This window comes from Danio rerio, chromosome 14 (genome assembly GCF_049306965.1).
Source record: "Danio rerio strain Tuebingen ecotype United States chromosome 14, GRCz12tu, whole genome shotgun sequence".
NCBI classification, from domain to species: Eukaryota; Metazoa; Chordata; class Actinopteri; order Cypriniformes; family Danionidae; genus Danio; species Danio rerio.
In genome coordinates this window covers 13,163,514-13,178,061 of record NC_133189.1, presented here as the reverse complement: position 1 = coordinate 13,178,061, position 14,548 = coordinate 13,163,514, and the positions used below count along the sequence as shown (strand labels likewise).

Genomic DNA, 14,548 nt, shown 5'->3' with positions numbered 1-14,548 from the left:
ATAAGAGTCGACCATGTAAACAGTGATTTTTGATCAATTTAATCAGATTAAGGTCATAATCAAAGTAAAGAGAAATCAAATTAAGACGTGTGGAGTATACCGATTTTAGTCGCATTATTGAAGTGCAGTACAGACATGTAAACACCTTAATCGAACTATTACTATCATGTAGGACTTTTCGCCATGTTTTGCGACAGGATAGTCCACACACATGGCTGTTTGACACTCTTTGCACCTACCATCAGTGCAAACCACAGAGAGACACCTGCATCGTGATATGCTGAGTTTTTTTTTCTTCCATTCTGTGTTACTGGTTCTCTATTCCTGTTCCAATTCATTCTAGAATCATCCAGTTATTCCACATCCTCCTGCAATATCCAGCATCATTGAACTTTGTTTAACATTTTGCCATCCTATCAATAAACCTTTATCTACTCACATCTGTTTTCCGGGTCCCTCTGTAGCAGAAAGCTGGATCATAAAACAACAGGATGAGCAGGTTGGACCCATTTCAAGCACTTGTGGACTCTCTTAAACGGGTGTTGCAAACACCTCTACCATCAACACCAAACACTTCTGCCTTCCACCCAACTTCTTCACAGCATGACAATGCCAGTGTTATGACCTGGCCAACAACCTACTCTAGCCGTTTAGGGGTGCAATGGGTTTCTGTTTTTATGATTTTTCTGCTTTTAGGCAAGGTTCTGTGTTAAGAGTAAAACTTATCGAGCCATAAGGGTGCAGTGACACAGTCAATAAAATTGTTCACAAAACATCTCAGGGTGGTTTTTAGTGAAGGTGAACAGTTAAATCTCTAAAATTCCACACCCTAGCAGCTGCCACCTCTGGAAGGGACGTGCCCTGATGACAACTTACCATTTAGGTCTCAAACCACACCTGAGAATGTAATTAGCCACATATGATGAAACTTATGGTCTGGAAAACTTCAGTTATCGATTTGATGCTCCTCAAGTATGGAAGATTATAGTAGAGAAAATTCAGGTATCTTCACTTCTCCATTCTTCCATCAGCCAGTCTCTTCGACCCTTTCAGTATCCAGCTCCGAACCAATGATTCTTGATCAGGTAAGATTAACCGAAGCAGAGCAGCTCTGTTGGCTGAACCGTGGTCTTTGTTTATATTTTGGGAAGACAAGGCATTTCCATGCATCTTGCTCTATCCACCCATCCATACAGTGCATCCAATGGTGATTGCCATTCATTTCATGCAAGAAAACATGCTTCAACTCACTACTGTTTTGATGCTTACTACACCTAACATCTCTCTTCTAGTGGTCGGACTTCTTGACTCCAGTTTAGCAGGCAATTTTATCTCCAGAGCCCTCTGCTGTCAGCTTGACTGCAAAACTCGCTCCTCTTAGAAAAGCTATAATGTTTAGTCCTTCATCAGAAAGCCCCTAAACCACCATCACATTATTGGTGGATTCGATTCATTGCAGATTGGGTTATTTCATGAAGAGGAATTTGATCTATTGGTGCTGAAAGGGTCCACCACCAATGTCATTTTAGGGCACTCTTGGCTGGTAAAACACAATTCTGTGCTCTCTTAAAGTAGGGAAATAACTGTTTCTAAATTTCCCAGTAAAGAAAAGTATTAATTCCATGTCTTTGTCTACCACTTCTATAGAAAGTCCTGCAGAACTATGTTCAGAAAATATTTCCCATTTTTACCTGGAGTTCTAGTATATCTTTTACCCCCTCTTTGTGACCAAGGAGATGGAGTGATGGAGGGCTTTGTCCCTGCATTGATTAGCGTGTTCTCAACAAAATACATAATAGGAAAAGATCTATTTATTGCCATAGACCACCTTCATGGAGCCTGTGTGTTTACCAAGTTACACCTCCACATCACCTACAACCTCATTCAGATAAGGATGAGTAATGAGCGGAAGACAGTGTTTTATCACCCCCAGCAGCCACTATGAGTATCGAGTGATGCCTTATGGATTAGCTAATGCCTTCACAGTGTTCCAAGATATCATGAATGACGTACTCCTTTATTCATCATCTGTACACTCTGTCTTATTTTATATTGATGATATTATAATCTATTCCTGAAATCAGGCCAAACATCACCCACATGTTAAGGAGGTCCTATCATGGCTCTGTGAACACCCCCTGCTTCTAAAAGTTAAGAAGTGTTGATTCCATCAATCGACCATTCACTTCCTATGGTTCATCATCACAGCATCTGGTGTAAAGATGGACGAGGGGAAGGTGGAAATCATCACTTCTTGGCCACAACCTAAGACCATCAAGGAACTCCAATGCCTTCTGGAATTCACAAATTTCTAAAGGAAATGTATCTGTAACTATAGTAATATTTCTTTTTATCTCACCAGTCTTCTCTGTGAACAACTAAAAACTTTGGTGTGGACAGAAAGCGCTGTCAACGCATTCCAAATCTTAAAGGAAGCATTTACCCAGGCCCCCTTCTCGATCACCCTGATCCAGAGCTCCTGTTTACAGTGCAGGTGGATGCTTCCACCACCTGGGTGGGGGCCATCATTTCTCAGCGGCAGGGGATACAATCTTGACTCCATTCATGTGCCATTTTTCCTAAAAAGTTCAGCACAGCGGAGGCCAACTACGATGTGGGAAATTGTTAGCTCCTAGCTATCAAGCTTGCCCCTGAAGAGTGGAGGCTCTGGATGGAGGGGTCTAAACATTAATTTGTGGTTTACACAGATCATAAAAAAACTCCAGTATCTGCAAGAGGCACACCACCTAAATCCTCAACAAGCAAGGTGGGCACTAGATTCAACTTTTCCATCTCATATCTTCCAGGTTAAAAGAATATGAAGGTCGATGCCTTTCCAGGCTTCAAAGCCCTGAAGAAGCCCCAATGAGATCTGGAACTTCCAGAATAATGGCAAGTTCCATAGAGTGGAAGACCCCTCCACCCACAAAGGAAGAGCCTCAAGCCATCCTGCCAGATTGTACCAGCGGGATAACAGAACTCTTGGAACCAGTTTCTGGGCTGAGTATGCACAAAATTCCCTGCACCATCCTGCGACTGGACACACGTCCTTCTAGTGCAGTCAGTTCTAGTGCACTCAGTTTCCAGAATTTACATCCATCTCTCTTCACTGATCCTGGTCCTGTAGAGGAACCAGAGAAGCTTTCATCTACTCAGTAAAGAAAATTGTCAACTCTTGAAGGCATGGGAGCAGATTAGAGTACCTTATAGAGTGGGAAGGTTACAGTCCTGAAGAAAGTTCTTGGGTACCCAGAGGTAGATAATGTTCTAGATCCAGTTTTACTCAATGAATTCCATCCTGATTATCCTGCCCCAGAGGCAGAGGAAGACCCCCCTGCCATCAAGGAGACCACCATGGAGGGGGGTAATGTAACACCCAGGCCAGGTTCTTCCCACTCACAGTCACAGCAATTACACCAATCACAGTCACTTACATATTGATTTGCCCTGCACCTGCATGTCAACCCCAGTCATCAACTCAGCCCCATATAACCCAACACTTCACTCCATTCAGTGTCGAGCCTCATTTCGACTATAAGTACTACTACACATATTACTATTCTCATGTTTACTCACTTGTCTTTTCTCCTGTGATCTCTAGTGTCTGTGTCTCTCCTTCCTAGTGTGTTTTTTTCTGGTCCCTCCTCTGGTTGTCGTCATTCTTGAGTTCATCCATCTGTGTTCCTGGCTCCCCATTCCTCCTCCAGTCCATTCCACGTCCTCCTGCAATATCATATGGAGACCCAGAAGGGACATAGTGTAGGAGAAAAAAATTGGCTGGGTGAAAAAAAATGGGTAGGAGAAAAAAATGGGTAAAAAAAATTGGTGGGAGGAAAATACATATTTTTAAGTTTTTGCGTTCTCTCGCAAAGTTTTGCGTTCCCTCACAAAAATGTTTTGTGTTCCCTCGCAAAGTTTTGCATTATCTCGCAATGATGTTTTGCGTTCTCTTGCAAAACTGTTTCTCCACAAACACTTCCTGTACACTTCACTTATGTAAACCCTCCTGTTTTTGTTGAAATTCTCCTGTTTTTTACAATTCTATCCCACTTTCTTTACATTAAAGCTGTGCGTCGATCGTCGCCTTTCAAATGTTACCTCTGAATCCATGAATGCATAAGCGCTGTCTGACAGATGCGCTCCATACAATAAACTGATCCCAGATCAGCTTCTGTACACACCATTTACAGAGGAGCAAAAGTGCAGGACACTTTGGATTTGGGTGTATGTTTAAACAGACAAATATTATATCTCCAATGAAAAATATTTCATATTTTCATCTCCCCTGAGCCCTTCTGGCTCTGTGAAATGCTTGACTGTTTCCAGTGGTGGTGGTTCCACTATTTGCCACACTGTGTGCAGTCATTAGTGTTCACTGAACACTCTCCTGCATTCTCATTGGCTGCATCCACTTTTGGATTTCCAATGTCTTTTTAACAATGAATCCGGTTCAACCCATTAATTTTATTTCTTAGTTAAACAGATTCTCTTTTATCACATCATAATCACATTTGCTTAAAGAGAGCATCCTAACATCTGATGAGACTTCTTCAAAAGAGATAGCAGTCTCTAAAGACGTCTTGTGATTTCCAGATAAAACAATTAAATCTCTTTACAGCTCTCTTTCACAATGTTCATCAGAAATTCCAGCAGCTTAGACGTCAGAGTATAATGAATGAATTTAGAATTGACCAGTCCATTATTATCCTTCAATGAAACCATTTCTGCTAACTCTCTTTCATTCTAAATTAAAGAGTGGAATTAAATTAAGGTAGCAGAAGCATCCATGTTTTTAAAATTAAATAGTGATTTCTTATGAGGGTTCTTTTAACACCCTCATTTGCAGATCTTTTCATTTCAATATTCACAGTCTCTTTTTTTCGAGAAATTTAATGATCTTTTTAATTGTACAGAGGAGAAAGAAGAATATTTCTGAAAAAAAAACACCCTAATCTTGATTTTATCATCATTATCTTCTAGATCCCTCCGATCATTTTCCTTACTAACACCAGCTTTAGGAGCTAAATAAATGGATTAAGATTGCTCCACACAGCCAACATTAACGTTGAAGTCACTTACCTCTTGCTGGTCATTTATGTGGTCTGTAGCTCCTTAACTTTGTTGCTCAGCTCCCTGACTTTGTGCATTGTTTGACTGGGAAATGATTTAGTTTTCAATACTACAAGATGTAGAAGTGTGCTGTTCAGTTTTATGCGGGCAAGTAAAGTGCTTATGGCCCAAGTCATCACACTCGAAACATCTTAAACATTCGGTGCTAGCATACACCATAAAATAACTCTCTTTGTGAGTGACATGGAAAAAACCTTCAAGGTCCACTCTGGTGAATTGAGATCATGCTTTAGCACTGCGTCATTATATCTGAGAGGGACCACTTTTTACAGGATATTTGATCTTTCTTAATCTTACATTAGTCACTGGAGCAGAAAATGGCATCACTGGAAAAGTTTCCTTGACCCATAGTCCACTAACGGTCAACTTATTTCCAAGAGATTCCGATTTTTTATTCACCTGTGAGCCTGATGATATACTTTCAAACCCAGATTTCTGACCATTAATCAAGAACAATTCCTCCACTGTCACTGTGGGCTCAGGTGCACATCTGCAGACATTTCAGAGTGACAGGGTTGGCATTCCATGCACCGAAACTGCCACCATCCCGGCATCAACCAACCGCACACATACCTAAAAAACGTTTCGTCCTATGCTAATTTAGTTAAAGAAGTGAGTGAGAAAATAAAAGAATAGATAACACAGAACAAATGCAAACGCTCCCAGTGACTCTCTCAACACATACAACTACCAGCATGGAATGCAAACAGAGAAGGAATGAAAGTCCATGACTTTCTTATATAAAGTGTTACTGGTGCAGCCCACGGTCAGCACTTGAGTTCTGCCCACAAATATATATATATATATACACACACACACACACACACACACACACACACACACACATGGGCTGCACGGTGGTACAGTGGGTAGCATGTTTGCCTCAGCAAGAAGGCTGTTAGTTTAAGCATTGACTGGGTCAGTTGGTGTTTCTGTGTGGAGTTTGCATGTTCTCCCCATGTTCGCTTGGGTTTCCTCCGTGTGTTCTGGTTTCCCTCACAAGTCCAAAGACATGCGCTATAGGTGAAATGAATAAACTAAAATTGCCCATTGTGTGTGTTAATGCAAGAGTGTATGAGTGTTTCCCAGTGATGGATTGTAGCTGAAAGGGCATCCGCTACGTAAAACAAATGCTGGATAAGTTGGCGGTTTATTCCTCTGTGGCAACCCAGATTAATAAGGGGACTAAGCCAAAAAAAATTAATGAATGGAAAAATGTTAGGGTGAGCTCAGTGAGGTCTTCTAGTGGCAAAACAAAAATCATTAAATGGCAGAAGCTGACACATGTAAACAATAAAACCCATTTTTACTTCATGAAATACGCATCCATTGACCAAGCCATCACCCTCGTTTGCAAAGCAGTTCACAGAACATGGCGCTCAAAAGTGGACAGCACTAGTGCTTTCCAGTGCAATTCTTTTAAAGTGCTAGTGTTGACTTCGACCATCTGTTGCAAAGGCTCTAGCCAACCTTTGATGTCTGTTCACACTGTAGTGACCTCCGCGTAAATCACTAGATAATGAGTTAGTTTTCTGACAAATATCATTCTTGACAGAGTTCAACAATGTCAAGACAAGTGACATTACCGGTGTAATGTAACTCTGAGTTTTCTCCGGAGTGTTCACTAACCAAGGGCTCGTTAGCATCGCCTGAGAGGAGCGGGGCTTTACCGCGGCCTCCTTTACCGTCAGTTTTGGATCGAGGCAACGTCATGTTTACAGCTAGTTTTAAGTTATGGAACAACAAAACGTTTGCTGTGCTGTTTAATTTATGAATAAATCTGTTACATTCTCCAGGATCGAAAACACGTCCTACATTCTCAACGCGCGATAGCGCCCCCTAAGAATTGTGCTTATAAAAAAAAGGACCAGTGCTGTATGCCTGGTCACTCAGAATTCTGGATATTCTTTGAAACATTCTGGAAGTGGACTGATTTTTTCCTACATTTTTTTTGGCTGAAAAAACAGGCCTAAAACAGACTCTCTCTCTGCACTATTGATGAGAATTTGTTTTGTTAATGTCTGATAGTTCAACACATAACAGCTTCTTTATATTAATCATATTTTTTTAAAAATTAGAATAACAACTATTTAAATATATTTATTTTCATTTTTGTACATGAACGCTTTTTGTGGCTAAACAGTCATTGAAGGTCATGAGGTTCTTGTAGAGTAAGTGACTTACTCTAGTACAATAGCAATTAGATATTAAGGTAGTTGTAACAAGAATAAATATACTACAACATAATCAGCTTTTTTGAGTTTGCAAAGTGAGTTACTGACCAACACAAAGTGAAACATGGTAAAATTTATGTGATTTCTTTATCCCAAGATCAAAATACTCAAAATTATGTGTTTGGACAAAAAAAATTCTTCAGTTAACCACCTGTGATGGGATCACCTGATATGCATGTTAATGCCAGGCCGTAAAGAAAGTCTTAGATTTTGTGGCCAAGATAGCTTAAAAAACAACTGCAAATTATGAAAACATCTTCATTGGTTTGACAGCACGTGTCACACACACACACACACACCACACACACACACACACACACACACACACACACACACACACACACACACATACACACACACACACAAAAACAAGCTGCTAATCCTCGCAGCAAGCGCACATTTTGATCTGAAAACATGTTGACTGATTTTAGCATAATTTATTTGAATTATGTTGTCCTTTCCATCAGTAGCGTACTAAAATTATATATATATATATATATATATATATATATATATATATATATATATATATATATATATATATATATATACATATATATATATATATATATATATATATATATATATATATATATATATATATCATCTGCAATTTATTTTGACCTTGTTTTAACAATGAAACATTGCGAATTTATTTTCACTAAACCTGAACTTATTTAGTTATAACTATTAGTTAGTTACTAATAGTTATTACTATTTAGTTAAGGATATTCATTTAGGCAATCAATTTATTCATCCAATAACAATTCACAGTTAATTGATAGCTTTTTCAGGCTAATATGCTAAAGACAAAGGAACCGTTTAATCAGGGTGTTAAGGGTGTCAAAAAAACTAGTGTGTTAAAAAACTTATACTTTAGATCCCCCACAACTTTACTGACCAATAGTTACTCCAGAACAAGCAAATCAAACCTGTGTCTATATATATATAGTATATAAATATGTATATAGTTTTATTGTAGTCTATGAAATTAGCATATGTTGTGAGGATTTGAGTTCATTTTTCTATTTGTGTTTGCGTTGTGATGATTGGCAGCCCACATGTTGTCAAAATGATGAATAATTTTCTTAATTTGCTGGTGTTTTTTTCTATGCATGTGTTTTCTAAAGTTGCAGAGCGCTAAGCGCTCTCGGCCACTAAGAAGGTTTTGGACAATTAGCAAAAATCTGCGCTGCTGTCTGACAATGGCCACATGTGGATCAAAGTCCCACAGTTTCCCGTCTGGTGTTTCTGTTGTTCCAATTGAATGTGTTCCAGTTTGGTGGATTATGTTTTGGAGAGAATGGGTATGAATGCACAGTCATGGAATGCTAGTGTGCCTGCATGCTTGTGACTGATAAGTTATCCGTGAGCTCCGGTGCCTGTGACACCAAACAATAAAAGCAAAATTCAAGATTGTTATAAATGAGTATTTGTTTGATTAACAGGAAGCACCATATGTGATGTACAAGAAAAACCACATGCATCTGGAAGGCAATGAAAAGTATGAAGGCTACTGTGTTGATTTAGCTTCTGAGATTGCCAAACATGTTGGAATTAAGTACAGACTGTCCATAGTCATGGATGGAAAATATGGTGCCCGTGACCCTGAAACCAAGTCTTGGAATGGGATGGTGGGTGAACTTGTCTATGGGGTAAGTAGCAGTTAAAAAATGAACTTTCTAATTAAAAGACAAAATTTTCTTCGGCAGTTGTCTCTTTAATTATTATCGTAAATGCATACATTATATTGAGTGAGAAATTTCTTGTAAATAAGTGGATTGAAAAAAAGTGAATCGCCTACATTATTATTTAGCCATGGTAGAAAGCATGGCTAGAAATATTTGGCTGTTATGTTTAAGTACAATTGCAGCCAGATCGGATTGGATTTCAAAAATGCTCTGTCCCCGCATGCACTGCTTTGACTTATTTCAATGCTGCTGGATCTTAAAAGTACTTTTCATAGTGCACCCAGGAAGCCCACCATTTTGCATTTGTCACAGCACCTCCTGTTATAAATGGAGAAACATCCAGTGAAATCACTTTCAATTCCCCAAGCTGACACTGAAGATGGAAGACTGTACACAAACTACATGAGCATTAGGCTACTTCATCTGTTCAATTTCCTTACTTCCAGCCTGAGATCAACTGTTTTAATGTGCTAACATTGCTTAAAATGAAAAAGAAAAAACACCATAATGGTGATGGAACCCCTAAGAACAGAAGGTGGTCTATTTCAGGTCAAATAGCCTTTTGATCTGTTGATAAATATGGTTATTTGATTTTGGTAGACTTTTAAATACTATTGCAAATTATTGCTTTTCTGGCTGTCAATATACAGTTGTCAATGCTAAGCCTTTTCTTAAAAGATCATAGTGTAGCTTAAAAAAATAACATAGCTTAGCTCTAGTAGCTTGGACACTTTCAAAAGAACGTTCCCAACCCCGATTTATAATATTAGCATGTAATGATAGTGTAAACATATGAATCACTTGTCATCACAAGTAGGTCAAATTTCATTATTTAGATTTAACAGTGCATATTCGTAAAATGCATTGCTATTTCAAAATTAGAAAAGGTCAAATGTTTCCCGTTGTTGGGTTGCGGCTGGAAGGGCATCTGCTGCATAAAACATATGCTGGATAAGTTGGGGGTTCATTCCGCTGTGGCGACCCCTGATTAATAAAGAGACTTAGCTGAAAAGAAAATAAATTAATGGATGAATGAAAAGGTAATTCAGTTATCAGCATAGAGTTTTTTTCTTACTGTTTAACTATAAACTTTGTCATGAAATGTTAATAATTGATACACTGGATAATCCTATGTTTATTTGGTGAATATCTATCTATCTATCTATCTATCTATCTATCTGTCTGTCTGTCTGTCTGTCTGTCTGTCTGTCTGTCTGTCTGTCTGTCTGTCTGTCTGTCTGTGTGTCTGTCTGTCTGTCTATTATTAGCCTTCCCTTGTATATTTTTCCCCAATTTCTGTTTAACGGAAAGATGTTTTTTTTCAACACATTTCGAAACATAATAGTTTTCAGAATTGATGTAATTTATTTTTGCCGTGATGACTACACAATATTTTACTAGATATTTTACAAGATACTAGTATTACACTTAAAGTGAAATTTAAAGGCTTAATTAGATTAATTGGGCAATTTAAGGTAATTAAGCAAGTCATTGTATAACGATGCTATGTTCTGTAGACAACATAGAAAAAAATAAAAAGCTAATTATAATGACCTTAAAATGTTTTTTTTTTTTTTTAAATAACTGTTTTTATTCTGTCTAAAATATAACAAATAACACTTTCCCCAGAAGTAAAAAAAAAAAAAAGGAAATACTGTGAAAAACTCCTTGCTCTGTAAAACATAATTTGGGAAATATTTGGAGAAAAAAAATCACAGGAGGGCTAAAAATTTTGACCTCAACTGTATGTATGTTTGTATGTGTATCAGGAAAATAATTGTATCATGTTGCGTTCATTGCACTACTGCATGTTCTGCAGTAATATGTTGTGTTCATGTCCCCAATTCCAGAGAGCCGATATAGCCGTCGCACCATTAACAATCACTCTTGTGCGAGAAGAAGTCATTGACTTTTCTAAGCCCTTCATGAGTTTGGGCATCTCCATTATGATCAAGAAACCTCAGAAGTCCAAGCCTGGTGTGTTCTCTTTCCTGGACCCTCTTGCATATGAGATTTGGATGTGTATCGTTTTTGCCTACATCGGCGTCAGTGTGGTGCTTTTCCTAGTGAGCCGCTTCAGCCCCTATGAGTGGCAACTGGATGAGACTGATGAAGTCAAAGACCCCCAGACCCCTCCAGACCCGCCTAATGACTTTGGGATTTTTAACAGCCTATGGTTCTCTCTTGGGGCCTTCATGCAGCAGGGCTGTGATATCTCACCAAGGTTGGTGCCTTATTTCTTTGTCACTTTAATACTTCTAGGCTTAGTACTGATTCTAATTTGTTGCTCAGATGTAGCCGTAATGAAATTTAAGTGTGAAAATGTTTCATTGTGAGTCATTGTTTCAACATTAATATTCATTATACAGTCTGATGCTGAGGATGCAGGGAAATGTGTTGCAACTCTGTCAAAGAGTAATGTGATCAAATGTTTTTGAGCTTTTTTTTCTATCAACTAGATTGAATATTATATTTTAGTGAAATTAACTCATTTCATGTAATTCATTTCACTTTGGTAAATGTCTAAATACAGTGTCATTCACTTGTATAAAACTTTCAAAATAATACCTCACTATCCATCCAGTGTCTGTCATTCAGATGTGTAGTGGCTTTCTTCCAATTCAAAAATGCTGTAAATATTAGTGAAGATTTTTATTTATTTTTTAAACAAAAATAATATGTTACTGGGTAGGTTTTTCTAAAGGTTGTTACTGATAAAAGCATAGCATTACAGCTCCTATTGTGAATTTCTCTAATTTTAAATTCATGAATTTCTTATCTCATTTATTGTTTGAGAAGTCTTTCTGCAGCACAGTAGGCATCTGTGTTGGAGAGGTATTGTTTTTCCATTTAACAGCGGGAAGTTGATTAATAATGACTTCATTGTGCAGATTACTGTTATACATCATTTTGAGAGTCTCTTAAATTCTGCACTGCTGGCTGTAAATTATGCATTCGATACAAATACATTTACTTGATCAATCAACTGGTTGATTGATTGGTTCTCCTATTTTCTGTTTTTAAATAAATTTTGGTTGGAGGAAATGGCTTTATACCCCATCTAAGAAGTCTGGTTTTTCTAAGCCAGTGACAAAGTGATTTTTAATAAATGCATCCATGGCAAAGCCATGTTGTGAAAACATTATAAATACAATACTTGCTATTGTTAATGTAAATTTAAATGTTACTGTATGTACAATGTACTTTTTGTCTTCTTTGTTTATACAATCATTTTTGTTGTTAATAAAATATGCTTTAAGACTAGACATTTGCTTAGAACAAGGAAAGGTAGTATGGTATCGATTGGTCTAAGGTTTAGTTAAAAGGATAATCTTTATCCACAAGGCATGAAGATATAAAGGTATTATCATATTGTCATTATAATTTTTTTGATTTTATATGTAATTTAATCATCAACGATTTCATGCAAAGAACAAACCAACAAATTAATAAAATAACATCATCTAAGATCCTCTAATGCAGAAGACAGAATGAACCATGCCGAACACATTCCAAAACAGAAACAGATTACCCGTCAAGAAGGCAAGCATAGACACCTGAACTATTAGTCCAACTATAGGAGGGGGCTGAGGAAAAACTAGTCATTCCCCCTTTCTTCTCACTGATGAAAATTCTATTAAAGTTTACTTGTAGTGCTGTTCACAATAATTATTCATTCAAAGCAGCATTACAAAAGTTGCACATCATTACATTACAGTCAAAATCTAAGAAGTTAATTAAGAAGTTGTGTATAGGGTTGGCATCATCTCTTAATGGGTCTTTGGTCTGATCAAGTGGCTTTCCACAATCTAGATGCCTCAGGATAGGCATCATGTGGTAAAAATAGTAAGCTAATACAATAAATAGAAGCTAAATTTTTTGACGTTTGATGTTGGCTTGACACGCTTGAATTGGGATTGGCAGTAGGCTTTGAGCACATCGGTTGTCAAGTGGTTGCTAGGCAGTTGCTTACATAAACTGAGTTGTTAAATGGCAAGCCTCATTTACATGTTTGATCCTATTAATTAGCATTGCTAGCATATGTTATTGCACTAATTGTTATTAGCACTGTTAGCATGAGTAGTACACATAAAGTCCTATTTTGCTAGCATGAGTAAAGTGAATCAATACACAGGTACCTACAATGTTCTGATGCGGAGATATTGCTGTTGTGAAATTGTTTCTAGGTTAGTTGTGTTTTGTTGCTATGGAGTTGATTGACAGGTTGGAGTTTTGATACATCAAAACTTCTTGCCAATATGAATGATATAAATCAACCCTGATGTCTCTATGACACTGCAGCATAAAGATATCAATCTGGGGTCTTTATATTGGCAGTCTATGGGATCAGTTACTTGGGTGCTCTAAATGATTGTTAGGGCGTGGCATGTCAGCTTCATAATGAAACCAATCTGTTGCCTGAGTCAAATGACACCAAGGCTCTATGGTTTTTTGGAAGGGAGCTTCTTTACCATTGTTAGTCAATAGGCAAGTTTGGGGTGTTCTTTCACTCCAGGTGTACAACTTATACTTTAGATTAATATGTAGTTTTCCATAGCTTGACAGCCTCTTTGGTTGTGGAAGATTACATGTTTATAAGAATTTCTCATTCTAAGTTATTAAGCATTAAAGTTTGGTCCCATGTTAAATCAATGGGACATTTCCAGGTCAGTTTTTTAAAAACCAAAAGTTGGTCTAGTTGGAAAAGGTACAGTAACAAACTGTAATGCAGAGCATTTAGCCAAACTTGGGACTTGTAGTCTTAAATTACAAGGAGGATATAAGCTCAATTAATTAATTTATTCATTTTCTTTTTGGCTTCTAGCGGCAGTGTTCCAACCAACCTTTTTTACGCCTGCTTGGTTCGCATTTTGTGCAGCACCAAATTTGCCGTATGCCTTAAATCAGAGCCCTGACCTCCTGTTTTTCACCACCGGATCTGTGCTGGAAAGACAACAAGTGGCCCATGGGGTTTCCAATAAGTTATCTAGGAACTGGGCAACATTTTTCAGTTTGTGCTGCCTGGTGGGCTGAGCCATGGGCATGTGGCCCAGCAGCGTAGACCAGGCTCAGATTTGCACAGTCTGATTCAGGAAAAGGAGGCTCGCTGGATCAGGATGCCCTTTTGCCATGTAACCCAGGAACCCTTTTTATCCTCATCAGCTGGGACGTCACATTGTTTTTCATACGGGCAGTGGGCTCACTTCCAAGCTAAAAGCCCTTGTATTTTTTCAAAAGCTGGTTTGCAGAATGAGGATGAAGTCAAAAGTCAATCGTTATAAAACCCCAAGCCCACCGGTCCAACAGAACACAGCTGAAACCATACTCAACTGAGCATTGAAACGTGGTCTGCATAAGGGTGCTGGTGCATATTGTAGACTTCCAGGGACCCAGCCATCATGCCCACCAACCCATTTTGGTGCTTCGCTTTCCACCATGGCATCCTTCCGGGCCAAGGCAGAGAGCTCATCATGTGAGTTCAGGTGCCGGACT

At 38.2% G+C, this 14,548-nt stretch overlaps 1 protein-coding gene across 7 annotated transcripts in view; it reads left to right on the top strand.

Annotated features, from left to right (window-relative positions):
- The window catches only part of gria3b (glutamate receptor, ionotropic, AMPA 3b), a 301,594-nt gene that overhangs the window by 220,164 nt on the left and 66,882 nt on the right, over window positions 1-14,548 (top strand). For all 7 annotated transcript variants that reach the window (XR_002459908.3, XR_002459909.3, XM_005157133.5 and 4 more), the window contains exons 10-11: window positions 8,813-9,019; window positions 10,906-11,279. Coding sequence is in view for 5 of the 7 variants with exons in the window: in XM_005157133.5 (XP_005157190.1) it covers window positions 8,813-9,019; window positions 10,906-11,279 (581 nt within the window). In the remaining 2 variants the exon portion in view is untranslated. The remainder of the gene's footprint in view (window positions 1-8,812; window positions 9,020-10,905; window positions 11,280-14,548) is intronic.